At 46.3% G+C, this 17,303-nt stretch overlaps 1 protein-coding gene across 3 annotated transcripts in view; it reads left to right on the forward strand.

Annotated features, from left to right (window-relative positions):
- Positions 1–17,303, forward strand: part of MFSD2B (MFSD2 lysolipid transporter B, sphingolipid) — a 46,189-nt gene that overhangs the window by 27,759 nt on the left and 1,127 nt on the right. For all 3 annotated transcript variants that reach the window (XM_080999189.1, XM_080999191.1, XM_080999190.1), the window contains exons 7-13: positions 2,512–2,605; positions 2,724–2,845; positions 9,064–9,147; positions 9,695–9,775; positions 13,408–13,517; positions 14,683–14,826; positions 16,707–16,883. In XM_080999189.1, the coding sequence (XP_080855315.1) occupies positions 2,512–2,605; positions 2,724–2,845; positions 9,064–9,147; positions 9,695–9,775; positions 13,408–13,517; positions 14,683–14,826; positions 16,707–16,883 (812 nt within the window). The remainder of the gene's footprint in view (positions 1–2,511; positions 2,606–2,723; positions 2,846–9,063; positions 9,148–9,694; positions 9,776–13,407; positions 13,518–14,682; positions 14,827–16,706; positions 16,884–17,303) is intronic.

Raw genomic sequence — 17,303 nt, forward strand, 5'->3', positions numbered from 1 at the left:
AACTCATAGTCATGGACATGCCTTAGACCTGGTGTTCACCTCTAGTGACGTGGGTGATCTGACACTAAGTAAAAGTGAAACAAAAGAAGTGCCATGGTCAGATCACTTCCTGGTGCAACTGGACTTCTCCGCGACCCTTCCCCTCTACAGGGAGGTGGGACCAATTCGGATGGTCCGCCCCCGCCACTTAATGGATCCAAATGGTTTCCAGAGAGTGGTAGGGGATGCTTTAGCCCATGTTGATGGCCTTTCAGCTGATTCCCTGGTGGCCCGCTGGAATGCGGAGTTAACCAGGGCTATCGACTGTCTGGCTCCAAAGCGCCCTCTCCGATTGCATGGAGCCCGGACAGCCCCGTGGTTTTCTTCGGAGCTGAGGGCGATGAAACAATCGCTGAGATGGCTAGAGCGTCAGTGGCAGAAAACTCACTCCGAATCTGACCGGACACAGGTTAGAGCTCAACGTCGAGCCTACCAAGTGGCGATAACGACGGCGAAGAAGACTTTCTTCACCGCCTCTATTGCATCTGCAGAAAATAGTAGCAGGAGACTCTTTCAGGTGGTTCGCAATTTAACGGAACCACCTTTACCACCGGGGCCTTGTAAAGACCCCAAGATCTCCTGCAACGATTTTGCAAAGTTTTTTGCAGATAAAATCACTCATATTCGGAAGGAGCTAGACACCACCGTGGGAGCAGGGCCAGGGCGGGAGAGTGCTAGAGCTCTGTCTGGTCAAGTTGCATGGAATCAATTTCAATCCGTTACCCCCGAGGATGTGGACAGGCTGCTTGGATGCGTGAAACCAACCACCTGTCTCCTTGATCCTTGCCCATCCTGGCTAATAAAAGCAAGCCGGGAAGGGCTGGGCGATGGGCTCTGTGGGGTGGTGAATGCTTCCCTCTGTGAGGGAACATTCCCAGATCCGCTGAAAGAGGCGGTCATTAAACCGTTTCTTAAAAAAACATCTTTAGACCCGGCCAGTATGGCCAACTATCGCCCAGTCTCAAATCTTCCATTCTTGGGCAAGGTGATTGAGCGCGTGGTTGCTGAACAACTCCAGGCACGCCTGGAGGATGCGGACCATTTGGATCCCTTCCAGTCGGGATTCAGGCTTCACCATGGGACTGAAACTGCCTTGGTCGCGCTGGTTGATGATCTCCGGCAAGCTAGGGCAAAGGTGAGAGTTGTTTCCTGGTTCTGCTGGATCTCTCAGCGGCCTTTGATACAATTGACCATAACATCCTTCTGGACCGTCTAGAGGGGCTGGGGGCTGGGGGCACTGTTATACAGTGGTTCCGCTCCTTCCTCCTGGGCCGTGTTCAGAAAGTGGTGGTGGGGGATGAGTGTTCAGACCCCTGGGCCCTCACTTGTGGGGTGCCTCAGGGTTCCGTCCTCTCCCCCATGCTTTTTAACATCTATATGAAGCCGCTGGGAGAGATCATCAGGGGGTTTGGACTGGGTGTCCATCAATATGCAGATGATACCCAGCTCTACCTTTCTTTCAAATCAGAACCAGTGAAGGCGGTGAAGGTCCTGTGTGAGTGCCTGGAGGCGGTTGGAGGATGGATGGCGGCTAATGGATTGAAGTTGAATCCTGACAAGACAGAAGTATTGTTTTTGGGGGACAGGGGGCGGGCTGGTGTGGAGGACTCCCTGGTCCTGAATAGGGTAACTGTGCCCCTGAAGGACCAGGTGCGCAGCCTGGGAGTCATTTTGGACTCACAGCTGTCCATGGAGGTGCAGGTCAATTCTGTATCCAGGGCAGCTGTCTACCAACTCCACCTGGTACGCAGGCTGAGACCCTACCTGCCCGTGGACTGTCTCGCCAGAGTGGTGCATGCTCTAGTTATCTCCCGCTTGGACTACTGCAATGCGCTCTACGTGGGGCTACCTTTGAAGGTGACTCGGAAACTACAACTAATCCAGAATGCGGCAGCTAGACTGGTGACTGGGGGCGGCTGCCGAGACCACATAACACCGGTCTTGAAAGACCTACATTGGCTCCCAGTACGTTTCCGAGCACAATTCAAAGTGCTGGTGTTGACCTTTAAAGCCCTAAACGGCCTCGGCCCAGTATACCTGAAGGAGCGTCTCCACCCCCATCGTTTTGCCCGGACGCTGAGGTTCAGCGCCGAGGGCCTTCTGGCGGTTCCCTCATTGCGAGAAGCAAAGCTACAGGGAACCAGGCAGAGGGCCTTCTCAGTAGTGGCACCCGCCCTGTGGAACGTCCTCCCATCAGATGTCAAAGCGATAAATAACTACCTGACATTTAGAAGACATCTTAAGGCAGCCCTGTTCAGGGAAGTTTTTAATCTGTGATATTTTACTGTATTTTTGGTTTCTATGGAAGCCGCCCAGAGTGGCTGGGGAAACCCAGCTAGATGGGCGGGGTACAAATAATAAATTATTATTATTATTATTATTATTATTATTATTATTATTATTATGTCTTATTGAAATTTGATTCCCTTTTCCCACCCCACATCACCACTACCACCTATTTTTGTTTTTTAGAACAAAACACTCTACATGATTGCAGGAGGAACAGTATCAGTATTATACATCATTGGCATTATTGCCCTTTGCGCTGGAGTGAGAGAAAAAGTAGGTGAGTTTATTTAATCGCAACAAACATTCCTAATACATTTCTTTCCTACTTTAAAAACAAGGTATCAGATATGCATTTATATATTTATTTATTTATTTATTTATTCCACTCGTTATAGATCCTTATGCCTTAAAATCAGACCAACAAATTCCCTTCCTTAAGGGACACAAACTTGCACTGATGTGTGGACCATATGTGAAACTTGCAGCATCATTTCTCCTGATTTCAACAGCTGTTCAGGTAATTCTAGTTCATAAGAGGATTTGCAGCAGCATAGATTGTACCTGAACTATGAAAGAACCCACATCAACTGTGAAACAGAAACATGGTCATATATATATATATATATATATATATATATAGTTAGTTAGTTACAAACCACCGGCGTTAAGTTGGAAGCTGTAGTGGATTTCCCCCCACTTCAAGATGGTTGGACCATCTCAAGAGCTCCTTCTACCAAACTCATTCTTTGGATCTTTAACAAATACAAATACCATTTTAAAATATAACAATAATTGAACAGCAGCTTATCCAAAAGCAGTCCAATTAGCTCAGCGATGGATGATGATGCAGAAGGTCCAAGGTTCAATACCTGGCATCTCCCTGTGGGGCTGGAAATGTCCACTGCCTGAAACCCTTGTTAAGTATAATTGTTCAATTCACACTGAAATGGAGAATGCCTATGCATATAATAATAATAATAATAATAATAATAATAATAATAATAATAATTTATTATTTATACCCCGCCCATCTGGCTGGGTTTCCAAAAGGATATTAAAATACTGTGATACATCAAACATTAAAAGCTTCCCTAAACAGGGCTGCCTTCAGATGTCTTCTAAAAGTCTGGTAGTGTGATAGCCTGGGAATCCGATTCAGAGGGTGAACTGGAGGAATCCCAGCCTGCACAGGAGTCCCCGCCTCCAGGGCCGGCTGAACTGGGGCAGGGCCTTGATTCTGAGGCACCTGCACCTGTGCTGGATCCTCAGGAGCAGGCACCAGGTGAATCCACTCTGGCTCCAGAGGTGGTTGAGGACTCAGTGCCTACAGGTGAGACTCCCCCTGGGCCCAGTAACCCTTCAGCCTCTCCTGAACTGCAGAGGCTCAGGGCAGAGAGGCGAAGGGAACTGGTTTCTCCCAGGAGGAGTGCTCGCCTTAAGGCCAGGAGAGGCGGGTCTCCTGGGGGCCAGGACCGCCCCTGGCCTCAGAGAAGATAAACGCCAGTCAGCCCGGTCCCAGGTTGCGGGAGCAACGTCGTTGTTGAGTACCTGTTCCTGCCCGGACCCAGACCTGACCCTCCAGTGTTCCTGTCCCCGCCCGGCTTCCTGCTTCGGACCTCGCCCCGCTCCTTGTGAACTGTTTCCAGGCTAGTGACCCAGGACCGGACTTTGACTACGCCAACGGTAACCTTCCCCCCGGGACCAGCACAGTTAGTTCTTGTTCTCTTTGACATCTGGTGGGAGGGCGTTCCACAGGGAGGGCGCCACTACCGAGAAGGCCCTCTGCCTGGTTCCCTGTAACCTGGCTTCTCGCAGTGAGGGAACTGCCAGAAGGTCCTCGGTGCTGGACCTCAGTGTCCAGGTAGAATGATGGGGGTGGAGACGCTCCTTCAGGTATACTGGACCAAGGCCGCTTAGGGCTTTAAAGGTCAGCACCAACACTTTGAATTGTGCTCGGAAACGTACTGGGAGCCAATGTAGGTCTTTCAAGACCGGTGTTATATGGTCTCGGTGGCCGCTCCCAGTCACCAGCCTGGCTGCTGCATTCTGGATTAGTTGTAGTTTCCGGGTCACCTTCAAAGGTAGCCCCACGTAGAGCGCATTGCAGTAGTCCAAGCGGGAGATAACCAGAGCATGCACCACTCTGGTGAGGCAGTCCGCAGGCAGATAGGGTCTCAGCCTGCGTACCAGATGGAGCTGGTACACAGCTGTCCTGGACACGGATTTAACCTGTGCCTCCATGGACAGCTGTGAGTCCAAAATGACTCCCAGGCTGCGCACCTGGTCCTTCAGGGGCACAGTTACCCCATTCAGGACCAGGGAATCCTCCACACCTGCCCGCCTCCTGTCCCCCAGAAACAGTACTTCTGTCTTGTCAGGATTCAATCTCAATCTGTTTGCCGCCATCCATCCTCCAACCGCCTCCAGACACTCACACAGGACCGTCACCGCCTTCACTGGTTCTGATTTGAAAGAGAGGTAGAGCTGGGTATCATCCACATACTGATGAACACCCAGCCCAAACCGCCTGATGATCTCTCCCAGCGGCTGCATGTAGATGTTGAAAAGCATGGGGGAGAGGACAGAACCCTGAGGCACCCCACAAGTGAGAGCCCAGGGGTCTGAACACTCATCCCCCACCACCACTTTCTGAACACGGCCCAGGAGGAAGGAGCGGAACCACTGTATGACAGTGCCCCCATCTCCCAGCCCCTCTAGACGGTCCAGAAGGATGTTATGGTTGATGGTATCAAACGCCGCTGAGAGATTCAGCAGAACTAGGAAACAGCTCTCACCTTTGTCCCTAGCCCGCCGACCAAGGCAGTTTCAGTCCCGTGATGAGGCCTGAATCCCGACTGGAAGGGATCCAAATGGTCCGCTTCTTCCAGGCGTGCCTGGAGTAGTTCAGCAACCACTCGCTCAATCACCTTGCCCAAGAATGGAAGATTTGAGCCTAGGCAATAGTTGGCCATCGTGGCCACATCTAAAGATGGTTTTTTAAAAAGCGGTTTAATAACCGCCTCTTTCAGCGGGTCTGGGAAGGCTCCCTCACGGAGGGAAGCATTCACCACCCCACGAAGCCCATCGCCCAGCCCTTCCCGGTTAGCTTTTATAAGCCAGGATGGGCAAGGATCAAGGAGACAGGTGGTTGGTTTCACTCATCCAAGCAGCCTGTCCACATCCTCGGAGGTAACAGATTGGAATTGATCCCACGCAAATTGACTAGACAGGAGTCTAGCACTCTCCCGCCCTGGCCCTGCTCCCACGGTGGCGTCTACCTCTTCCCGAATCTGAGCGACTTTATCTGCAAAAAACTTTGCAAAATCATTGCAGGAGATCATGTGGCCCGTACTGGGCCCCGATGTAGCAGGTGGTTCCGCTAAATTGCGGACCACCTGAAAAGGTCTCCTGCTGCTGTTTTCTGCAGATGCAATAGAGGCGGTGAAGAAAGTCTTCTTTGCCATCGCTACCGCCACTTGGTAGGCTCGACATTGAGCTCTAACCTGTGTCCGGTCAGCTTCAGAATGGGTCATCCACCACCGGCGCTCTAGCCGTCTCAACGATTGTTTCATTGCCCTCAGATCCATGGAAAACCACGGGGCTGTCCGGGCTCCATGCAATCGGCGAGGGCGCTTCGGAGCCAAATAGTCAATAGCCCTGGTTAACTCCGCATTCCAGCGGGCCACCAGGGAATCAGCTGAAAGGCCATCAACATGGGCTAAAGCATCCCCTACCACTCTCTGGAAACCATTTGGATCCATTAAGTGGCGGGGGCGGACCATCCGAATCGATCCCACCTCCCTGCAGAGGGGAAGGGTCGCGGAGAAGTCCAGTTGCACCAGGAAGTGATCTGACCATGGCACTTCTTTCGTTTCACTTTTACTTAGTGTCAGATCACCAACATCCATGGAGGTAAACACCAGGTCCAAGGCATGTCCACGGCTATGGGTTGGGCCAAACTTATTCAGGGACAGCCCCATGGAGGCCATGCTTTCCACGAAGTCCCGAGCGGCCCCTTGTAAGGTCGTGTCGGCATGGATATTAAAATCCCCTAGGACAACCAAGCTAGGTGTCTCCAAGAGAACATCCGCCACGACCTGAAGCAGCTCGGGCAGGGAATCCTTAGTGCAGCGGGGAGGTCGGTACACCAAAAGGAATCCTGTACTGCCCCTATTGCCCAACTTCCAGAACATGCACTCAGAGAACTGGGTCTTCCCAATAGGACGCCTGGTGCAAACTTATGACTTCCTAAAAATCACTGCAGCCCCCCCTCCCCGCCCACAAGGCCTGGGTTGCTGTGCGTAAGAGAAACCTGGTGGACAAGCAGCGGCAAGAACAGGCCCATCTGCTTCATCCAACCAAGTCTCTGTTACATATGCCAGGTCAAATCCTCCATCCATGATCAAGTCATGGGTGGCAGTGGTCTTATGAATCATTGACCTGGCATTGCACAGCAGCACCTTCAGGTCATGTGAGTATCCCTTGCTGAAGATAGTATCCGTCCGGTCAGGACCAGACCCGGAGGCAGGGATAGTCCTCAGACAACGACTAAACCTGCCTCCTCTGTAATGACATGGTCTGGTCTTAGCATAACTCCTCCTCCTACCCGTGATCACTGAGATCAGTTGTCCCAGCGCATTCCCCTCTGTGGAACATGCCCCAGCCATTTTGTTGGCTGGGACCCACTCCCCGGCAGCCCTGACCCCTCCCCTTAAGAACAAAATAAGACCTTAAAACAATAAAAACAAAAAACAAAACAAAACAAAAAAACCCCAGAAAACAAAAAGCAATACAAATAAAAAACTATAAAAATTACAAATCCATTAAAATCAAACAAATTCGCAACTAAACATCCATCCCACCCCCATCCCCGTCCCCGCATATACAAAAAAAAAAAAATAAAAAGGAAAAGGAAAATTTTAAAACATTTTTAAAATAACTCTGCGCCCCTCCAGATCCCCCTGGGCCGCAGCAGCAGTGACAGCAACCGTCCCTGTGAGGCTTCAGGTCCCGCCCTGGGCCAGGTGGTAAGTGGCAGGAAGGAGCAGGGCCCTCAGACACTCACACAGGAGAGTCCTCCTGGGCAGCAGAGCGCAGCAGTCCCTGTGAGGCTTCAGGCCCCGCCCTGGGCCAGGTGGTAAGTGGCAGGAAGGAGCAGGGCCCTCAGACACTCACACAGGAGAGTCCTCCTGGGCAGCAGAGCGCAGCAGTCCTTATGAGGCTTCAGGCCCCGCCCCGGGCCAGGTGGTAAGCGGCAGGAAGGAGCAGGGCCCTCAGACACTCACACAGGAGAGTGTGAGTTTTACTGAACGCTTTAACTTGGGGATTTTCCATGGGGCTATATTAAGCTCTCTAAGCTCCTAGATGGGTTGATAATTTACTGTTACTCTTCTCTTGCTAGCTAACACCTGGTGTTTAACCTTATATCACGTGAGAGGTATTGAATTGCAAATCACCATTTTGAAAGGGAGTGGCCTTTGGTCTTTGTTCCCAGACTCCTTGGGGTAGGGATACGTAAATGAGCTCAACAGCCTTGGGGCTGGAATACAGGCTAATGGAGTCTTTGAGAGAGAGCTATGTTTGTCAGCTCTGATTATGTTATTTTATTTCTAAGAAGCTGAGCCTGTGCTGGTCATTGCACATGACCTTATGGATATTTTGGATGTATCATTTACTGTGTTTTGTTCTGTTTTGAATAAAGTTCTGCATGTAAAGCTTTGAATCAAACATGGGTCTGGACAACGGCTTATTCCAAAATGAACCAGTTGTTATGCATCCAGTTGCTTCAAGCTGTGCAATCTGCAATAACCCTGGCGAGACACTGCCAGTCATTGTGGACTGACTTTAGGGGTCTGTCATACTTTTATAGTGGATCTTGTCCAGTTCATTGGTGGCACTGGAAACGATCTCCCACATAAAATATCCTCGTTGGAGTAAAAGATGTTGATTATCAGTGACATAAACTGGGCAGCCTCTGCCTGGAAGACACAGGTCTCACCTTTTCACTATGCTGTATTTCTTTGGGCATTTTGATGAAAGTTGGGAGATAAGCCAGTGATAACCCTCTGTTTGCTGTACACATGAAGGGTTATTTATCTGATGTTAGTGAACTAATCCACTACCACCTATAGAGGAAACTCTCTATAAGACCATTACAGTGGTACCTCGGGTTAAGTACTTAATTCGTTCTGGAGGTCCGTACTTAATATGAAACTGTTCTTAACCTGAAGCACCACTTTAGTTAATGGGGCCTCCTGCTGTGCTGCGCCACCAGAGCACAATTTCTGTTCTCATCCTGAAGCAAAGTTCTTAACCTGAAGCACTATTTCTGGGTTAGTGGAGTCTGTAACCTGAAGCGTATGTAACTGTATGTAGATAGTCTAAAATTACCTAACTGCACAACTGCTAGTTTATGTTAGATGTACCTGTACTGGAACAAATTTTGTTGTTTTTAATATATTCAAAAAGTGCATGTATATATATTTGCATTGTTTAAATGGCATGCATAATGAGAGATTTTGATTATGCTCCCTGCTAGTAGCAGCTTTGTCTTGTTGCCAGCCAGCATGTGTTTAATTATTATAGCAATCAGTTCACTTTCGCTCTTGTTCAGCATTTGTAAATGGGAAATCTGGTTTTAAACCATTTAAATGGCCTTGATTAATCAACCCTGCTCCACGTTTGCTTTGTGACTAATTTATCGTTTTGTTCCTCCTCTTGTCTTCAACTCTCCAGGTTGTACAAAACAACTTTGTCCTCTTTTGTTCTGCTGCAACTAATCTTCACAACCACATTGATTATTTAGTGCTGATTGTCTTGGTAAGCATGTGGACAAAGCAGAGCCTCCTTGCAAAGTATGTTGCTCTTAAGCTCTTATTTTCATAATATGGTATGCATATCACTATTTAGACCCTGGATCATGCCACACCCAGGGTTAATTTCATGTCATCAGGCAAGTAAATGATCTGGATTGCAGCTAGGAAGTTGGACAGGGTGTGAAATTCATTGAGTTTGATTTGCGTTTTAAAAACATTATTTGCTAACTCTCTGATCAGCTTTTTGACCCATGTTTATCGAGTTCACATGATAGAGATGGTGCAGTGGGTTAGTGTGTCTGGCTTTTAACCAGAAGGTTGGTGGTTCGAGCCCACCCAGGGATTTTTTTGGGCAGGATTCTTGCATTGCAGGGGGGTTGGACTAGATAACAGTTCTATGATTCTATGAGAACTGCTTTGCGGTGAACCCATATGGCCTAGTTTGTCCCCCTCCCTTTTTGTGATGTGTGCAATTATTCATATGGTGCTTCCTTGATCCCCTTGATATGAAGCATGCTTTCTCCTGTAATGGTTTTTCTCATCATTCATAGATATCTGCAGCACTGAGCGTTCCATGCTGGCAATGGTTTCTGAACAAGTTCGGCAAAAAGACTACTGCGGGTGGGATATCAGTAAGTAAGCAACTGAGGCACTAAATGCAAGCTGGCATTTTTGTTCTTTAGAAATAGCCGTTTCTGGGATTGCACCAAACATTTTTAACAGTGCTTTTGAAACTTGAGACACCTTCTCCCTTTTGGCCTTTGTGCTTCTTTTCCTAGCCAAGCCAATATGGGCTCCCAATTTCTGGTTATCGTTCAGATTTGTCTTCATTTTTCCTGCATTCCCTCCTACTTTGGATTGGATCATTCTCTCCTTCACACTATGGGCTATACTCTGCCTTGATAGGTAGGATGTAGATTATATAACGCAAGGTTAATTAAAGGCTACTTCTGGTAACATTGCATTCTTTCCTGCAGTCTTCAAGAGACTAGCCAGTGTTTCCCTTTAAGCCATTGTTTAATCCAGTATAAGGGAAATCTTGATTAATTTTAACTACAGGGAATGTTGACGATGGCAAACTGCTTGATTTGGGCTGGTATAGTATAAAGCACACATAGAACATTCTTAAATGGGTCAACCTGGTACTTTTATCTTTCTGAAATTTATAACATGAAGTCTTAGAGCATTTTATTTTCCTAAGGGCTTATTCTCTCATGCCTTTAATCAAGATTCTCTGTCACCACTCTGGTTTAGAATATCATAGAATTGCTTACCCAAATGAGCTAATTATAAAATCTGTGCATATCAGGAGTTCCTGAACTGTGTCAGGGAGGAAGATACTTTGTAAGTGCAGATTTTCTGTTACAATTAACGAGAAGGCTAAGAGCAAGCACTACCTACAATCATTTGTCTGCAAAGAGCATAGATACATCAGCAGTGAATTTATTTCCTGCTTCTCTGCTTATTCTAGCAAAGCTTTTAAGAATATTAGTGTGAGCCTCTGGAATGCTGGGTCATACTCCTTCTTTACAAGAAAATCCCATTTTATGGCACTATTGGTTTATAAATATCTGGGTGCTTTGGCTTCCAAGTCGGTAAACACTGCTGCTGTGCTTAATCTGTGCACATGGCAATCTTGTATTGTTGGAGTGCTCTCTTGTGGTGAAACAAGGTCTATTGCTGAGTATTACAGACTAATTCAAGTATGTGAATTATTACAGACTAATTCGACTTGGATGATGGACTCAAGGGCATCCTGATCAAATTTGCAGATGACACCAAATTGGGAGGGGTGGCTAACACCCCAGAGGACAGGATCACACTTCAAAACGACCTTGACAGATTAGAGAACTGGGCCAAAACAAACAAGATGAATTTTAACAGGGAGAAATGTAAAGTATTGCACTTGGGCAAAAAAAATGAGAGGCACAAATACAAGATGGGGGACACCTGGCTTGAGAGCAGTACATGTGAAAAGGATCTAGGAGTCTTGGTTGACCACAAACTTGACATGAGCCAACAGTGTGACACAGCAGCTAAAAAAGCCAATGCAATTCTGGGCTGTATCAATAGGAGTATAGCATCTAGATCAAGGGAAGTAATAGTGCCACTGTATTCTGCTCTGGTCAGACCTCACCTGGAGTACTGTGTCCAGTTCTGGGCACCACAGTTCAAGAAGGACACTGACAAACTGGAACGTGTCCAGATGAGGGCAACCAAAATGGTCAAAGGCCTGGAAACGATGCCTTATGAGGAACGGCTAAGAGAGCTGGGCATGTTTAGCCTGGAGAAGAGGAGGTTAAGGGGTGATATGATAGCCATGTTCAAATATATAAAAGGATGTCACATAGAGGAGGGAGAAAGGTTGTTTTCTGCTGCTCCAGAGAAGCGGACACGGAGCAATGGATCCAAACTACAAGAAAGAAGATTCCACCTAAACATTAGGAAGAACTTCCTAACAGTAAGAGCTGTTCGACAGTGGAATTTGCTGCCAAGGAGTGTGGTGGAGTCTCCTTCTTTGGAGGTCTTTAAGCAGAGGCTTGACAACCATATGTCGGGAGTGCTCTGATGGTGTTTCCTGCTTGGCAGGGGGTTGGACTCGATGGCCCTTGTGGTCTCTTCCAACTCTATGATTCTATGATTCTATGATTCTATGTGTATTTCTCATTCAGAGTTCTGTTGGTTGTTGACTCTTTCGTTTTAGAAACACTGGTTATTATAGGCAAAGCTGTCTAGCTGAGTGTCTGCTTATGAATGATTAGGCAGAGCTTATAAGCAGAGCTTGTTCAGCTATGTACAGTCATACCTTGGAAGTTAAACAGAATCCGTTCCGGAAGTCTGCTTGACTTCCAAAAATGTTTGGAAACCAAAGTGCAGCTTCTGATTGGCTGCAGGAAGCTCCTGCAGCCAATCAGAAGCTGCGTCGGATGTTTGGCTTCTGAAAATCTTTCGAAAACCGGTACACTAACTACCGGGTTTTGACCGATCGGGAGCCGATTTGTTCGGGAGCCAAGACGTTTGAGATCCAAGGTACAACTGTATATATTTGATCCTTGCATAGCATGGGGAGCATGAGCCAGAAATGTCTGGCCCATGCACACCTGTAAGAAATTATAAAATTAGAAAGATATGGTGTCAACATGGATTGGCAGATATTTTCCTCACAGAGCTAACTGGGTGTGTTCTATACTGTGGTGGATACGAGATGCGCTGTGTGAGGCAGAGGCAGGAAGTCCGTGATTTCCCCTGCAGCAAACACAGCCTGCATCTTTAACGTCTTGAGTGGATGATCACATGTTGCATATAAGAAGCACAGGTGTGTCTGTTGTGTGCAGATTTATAGCTTCTGCAGGTGGGGCGGAGGGCCCCAAAATAAATCGGGGCCCACACACACATAATAAGAGGTTTGACTTCAGAGTGTCAACAGGTGAAGCTCTCCCCGTAATTGTCTTTCCAAATGACAAAAGGCTTAAGCAGGTCATATTTCTACCTGCATACAGACGCAAAAATCAGGGTCTTCCCCGAATGCCCACCCTGTTCCATGAAAAAAACACAAGCTTCATGAGCAGCAAACCAAATGCATTATTTTCATCAACTGATCTTAGGCTTACAATACTGCATTTGGTGCAAGACTGGGCTTAGTAATTCTGGATGTTGTTTGCAGGGAAGGTAGTCAACCTTTCGATTTAGAGTAGTTAAGGTCCAGGTGCCCATGCTTGGATAAATTTAAGACTAAACGGTTAAAAAGCAAGCAGTTGTCACGATCCAAGGGACGTCCTCAGGGACAGGGGATCCACTAACTGATGATATAAGCCTCCACCAAAGCACCCATGCCACCACCGAGGGCAGGGTTGCAGGTGCAAGGGAAGTGGTTTGGATTCAGAGCACTGGAAGAAGCCTTTTGGACCCAGACTGCATCCTCCAGCCTCCTCAGGCTCTCTCCTAGGGAGTTCCCAACAGGGAACTTCTTAGCGCACCCGATCTCAGCAGAGTTCCCTGTCGGCATTGCTCATCAGATGGGAACTGGCAGGGAGCCCTGCTTGCAAAGGAACAAATCAGAAGCTCCCTTTAAGCTGTCAGCTGTTCCTTTATAACAAAGTCCGTACCTGATCCACATCAGACATAGCAGGTAAGCACCATTTGTAGGATACAGCGTTGCAGGCCAAATGGGAGCCAGGTCCCCCACTCCTGCACTCCTGTTTCTCAACTCCACAGTAACGCTGATCTAACCATACACATTTCTCCCGATTTCCATTTCTTCCAGTTGATGATTCCCGCTTCGACCATGCTGGTGTTCTTTCCAGAACCGGCTGTTGCCTACCTTTCGGCTGGTGTTTCAGGGATCAGCATTGCAGCCACTTTGCTGTTGCCATGGTAGGACAGTCTTATAGGTGTGTGTGCATATGTGTACCAGGTACAAAATCAACTGTTATCGGCATTTAAAAGGAAATATCTGTTACACAGTAGGATGTGCGGGACATCAGACTTTGTAGTATCTGTAAGGTATACTACCTGTGCCCTGTATCAGGGCACTAAGAAAAAGAGCAGTGTGTCACAGTAGACTTTTGACTCACCCAAACTCACAGGCCAGCTCTTTTTCGCCTGCACGCAGTGAAAGCAGCTTCCTAAGCTGAAGTTAAAAGCCACTTTTCATGCTATTTTCCCCCTAGCGTAGATAAGAGATTGAGTGTGGAAAGGGGATGTGAGAAGAGTTGCACAAATGTCTTGTTTCTCTCTTTAACCCTCACCTTAGGAGAAGCAGCCTCTGCCATATTAATACTTCCTTGAAATGTTAGGCATCACTAAGAAGGACTTAAACTTACATTTATTCATCTCCTATAGAGAGCAAAGCCAGGCACCTTAAGATGGCTATTGCATTTGTAAAAAGGTTTATGGGAACATAATAATAAACGTACAACATAATTTGTATTGGTTGAGAGCAGATCAAAGAGCTGGTCAAACAGAGGAATGAATTTTCTTTAGAGTCGCACTGGTGTTTTCAGCCAGTACAATACCCGCAGATGCTTTGAAAATCTGCTATCTTGTTAGGAGCATAGATATTTGGGATCTCTCTCGCTCTGTCTCTCTCGTAATGGCTTGAGAGGTTTTACAAATGTCTCTTACTGTAACTCATTACAAAAGTCCTCCTGGGGAATATGCTACACTCATTCAGTTTTATTCTCTGTTGTTCTAGACATCACTAACCTATCAGCAGAAGTAATTAAATTTGATGTTAATCAAGAGTGCAGTCCCAGCCTTCCTCCCTCATGCTTATTCCAGAATAGCAAACCTCTGCCAGTGTTAAGTTTCTATCCATTAACCTGCACGATCATTAATTGCTTCAGGATTCCTACCTGACCTGACCTAATTAGTTTGTAAACCCTCCATGTTTTACATAAGTGGTATAATATTTATTAATTGTGCCACAAAATATGAAAATGTCTTTCTTTTAAAGTACTGTATGCTGCTCATTAAAATGTCACATCTTTTTCCAGAAATATCTAATGGATGTGTAATTATTTTCATTGGTTGGTTAAAGGTCCATGTTGCCTGATGTAGTGGACTACTTTCGGGTGCAGAATCCTAATTCAGTAGGACATGAAACCATCTTTTATGCTTCATATACCTTTTTTTATAAGATGTCAGCTGGGATTGGACTAGGAATTTCTGCAGCTAGTCTGAAGTGAGTAAAACACATGCACACACACGCACACACACACATGGTTGCTCCAGACATAGATATAGGACCACATTATAAATATCCATGTGTCAGTATCTGGGTTCTTTTAGGTACATAAGAACCCAGGGCATGGTAAACTAATGTGGGGTTTGTTCAGTTAAACTCTCAGTATCACTTATAGTTCAAGGCTCTTATTACCACTAGAACCAGCATCCACGCCCAGGAGTATCAGTAAGCAGGAAGTGGTGAATCTCTGAGTATCAAACCTAGTGAGAGCCAGTCAAATGAGGTGGCTAAAGGGTCAAACTAGGTCTGAGGAGCATCCAAGTTAAAATCCTCACCATGAGGTTTGCTGGGCAAAAAGAAAAACAAACAAATACAAAAAAGAGAGGTTCACTAGATGACCTTAGGCGAGTCTCGATTTCTCAGATTGCAAACCTGCCATGTTGTAAAAATAGGCAGCAGGAGACCCTCAAATGACATTCCGAGTGGAATCTAAATGTGAAAATTAATATTTGTTTACCTGATACAAAAAGCCATTTTGAAATCAAAAGCCAGCCCTGCTTAGTTTTCAACCTACTTGGAATATACAAGCTGTGGATTGTGGCTCTTTCCTAATGAGGGTTAAAAACAACAACACTCATTTAACAGCTTGAAAGCAGTATGTGGAGACAAATTCCTACATGTCAAATTATATTTATTTCATAAAATCTATATGCTGCTCGATTGTAGAAAACCTCAAAGCAGTTCACATGTACAAATTGTTGTTGGGGGTGCTGTGCGAACCCGCACAGATGTACAATTCCACTTTCCATGGCTAGTATGATGAGTCTCACCTTTCCTTACTGACCTTGAAAGTGGGGAAAGGGGTTGGGTATCATCCCCACAGTTATACTGGGCTTATGAAGCAAGCACAAACTACAAGCCTCAGTCCTCTTTATCAAATGGATCCACTCCCAAGTGTGTAGAAATCGTTCCAACAGTGATGTTGTGCCCCAGAGCTGGTCAGAGGCCTCCAGAAGCTCTGTGTAACTGCAAAGGTGATTCCTTATACCTTCCCTATACCTAAGCTTAGAGAGGGAGGAGGGAATAGGACTGTCCTTAATCCTGCACTGTGTTTTTCCGAGATGCAGTTTGAAGTTGGGTAAAGTCTCTGCTCCTTTTGGTTGCTACCACAGCCATCTGAAGTTTGTGGACCCCTGTGCATTTATATTGCAAATTTAATCAGAGCTCCATTGAACTGCCTGAATGTGCATTTTGATGTGAAATAGGAAGTGCATCAGTTAAAACATCACAAAATCCAGCTAGTGTTTGAGTGAGTAGCAAAGACTCCACATGCAATTTTTAGTGCAAGACAATTTAAAATTAAGCCTTGCAGTGAACATGCTCTACTCCTGCTTTAGTGTCTGCAGACAGGGAACTTAGAGTTCACAGAATTTCTAGCAGATAATGAATTCTACTGCATTCTGCTTGCTTAAAAATGCCAGAAAAGTTTAATAGGATACAAAGGTTAATAAATACATGTCCATGTACAAGGTGAAATAAATTAATCCACAATGTGAAACTGGTTTGCCGAAGATTTCGGCTACAGAGTGTAGGTAATAATTGGCTCATTGCTTCAGTCTTGACCACAGCGAGAGGTAAAAACGTGACTATGTTTCATCTGTAAGCCCCTACCTTCTTCATTACTCAGATCTGGCATCAGCAAGAAAAAAAAATCTCCAAGGAAGCTGAGATGATATCAAGGAGCCAGTGAAACCCCAAGGGAAAAAAATTATGGGGAAGGCTCTACATTGTGGGTGGGAGAGGTTACACACACACACAGTACGGTAAATAGTAGTATGAAGATAAGACTGTAACAGATGTATTTATTTTTTTAATAGTCTTGCAGGCTTCAAATCAGGGGTGTGCAAACAGTCTCACAGTGTTGTTATCATGCTGAAAGTCTTGGTTGGAGCAGTCCCATCTCTTCTCGTGCCATTAGGCTTGTTTATACTCATTTTCTATCCAATCAATGAAAAAACTCGAAAGGAAACGAAACATGCCCTTGAAAGACGAAGGTAAGTATGTACCTACAACAGATTCTCTTAGTGCTCACTATGGAAGAGATAGGCTATTTCAAAAGCAAACACCTTGTATTACGTTGCATACAGAGAACCCCTTTACTGACCTAGAAAACAAAGTCTTTTACTTTGAAAATCATACTGCTTTGCTTGACTACCAGCATTTTCTGGCTTCATTTCAGCAGAGGCTCTCTAGGCTTTCTATATGGTATGATGTAATGCCCTGCTATTGCATTTTTGCATTGTTAATCATTTCAGTGCAAAGCTGCAAAGGGAAGTGCAAAGGGAAGTGATTTTTGTTAACCGCCCCTTCGCCCTGCACTTCTCAGGGCCACCTTCTACAGTGTTCTGGAGGGTCCATCAACACTCTAAAGCAGCAGTAGGGGAGAGGCCCCACCGGGCCAAAAGCATTCCCCA

The sequence above is a fragment of the Podarcis pityusensis genome (genome assembly GCF_964106645.2).
Source record: "Podarcis pityusensis genome assembly, chromosome: 3".
NCBI classification, from domain to species: Eukaryota; Metazoa; Chordata; class Lepidosauria; order Squamata; family Lacertidae; genus Podarcis; species Podarcis pityusensis.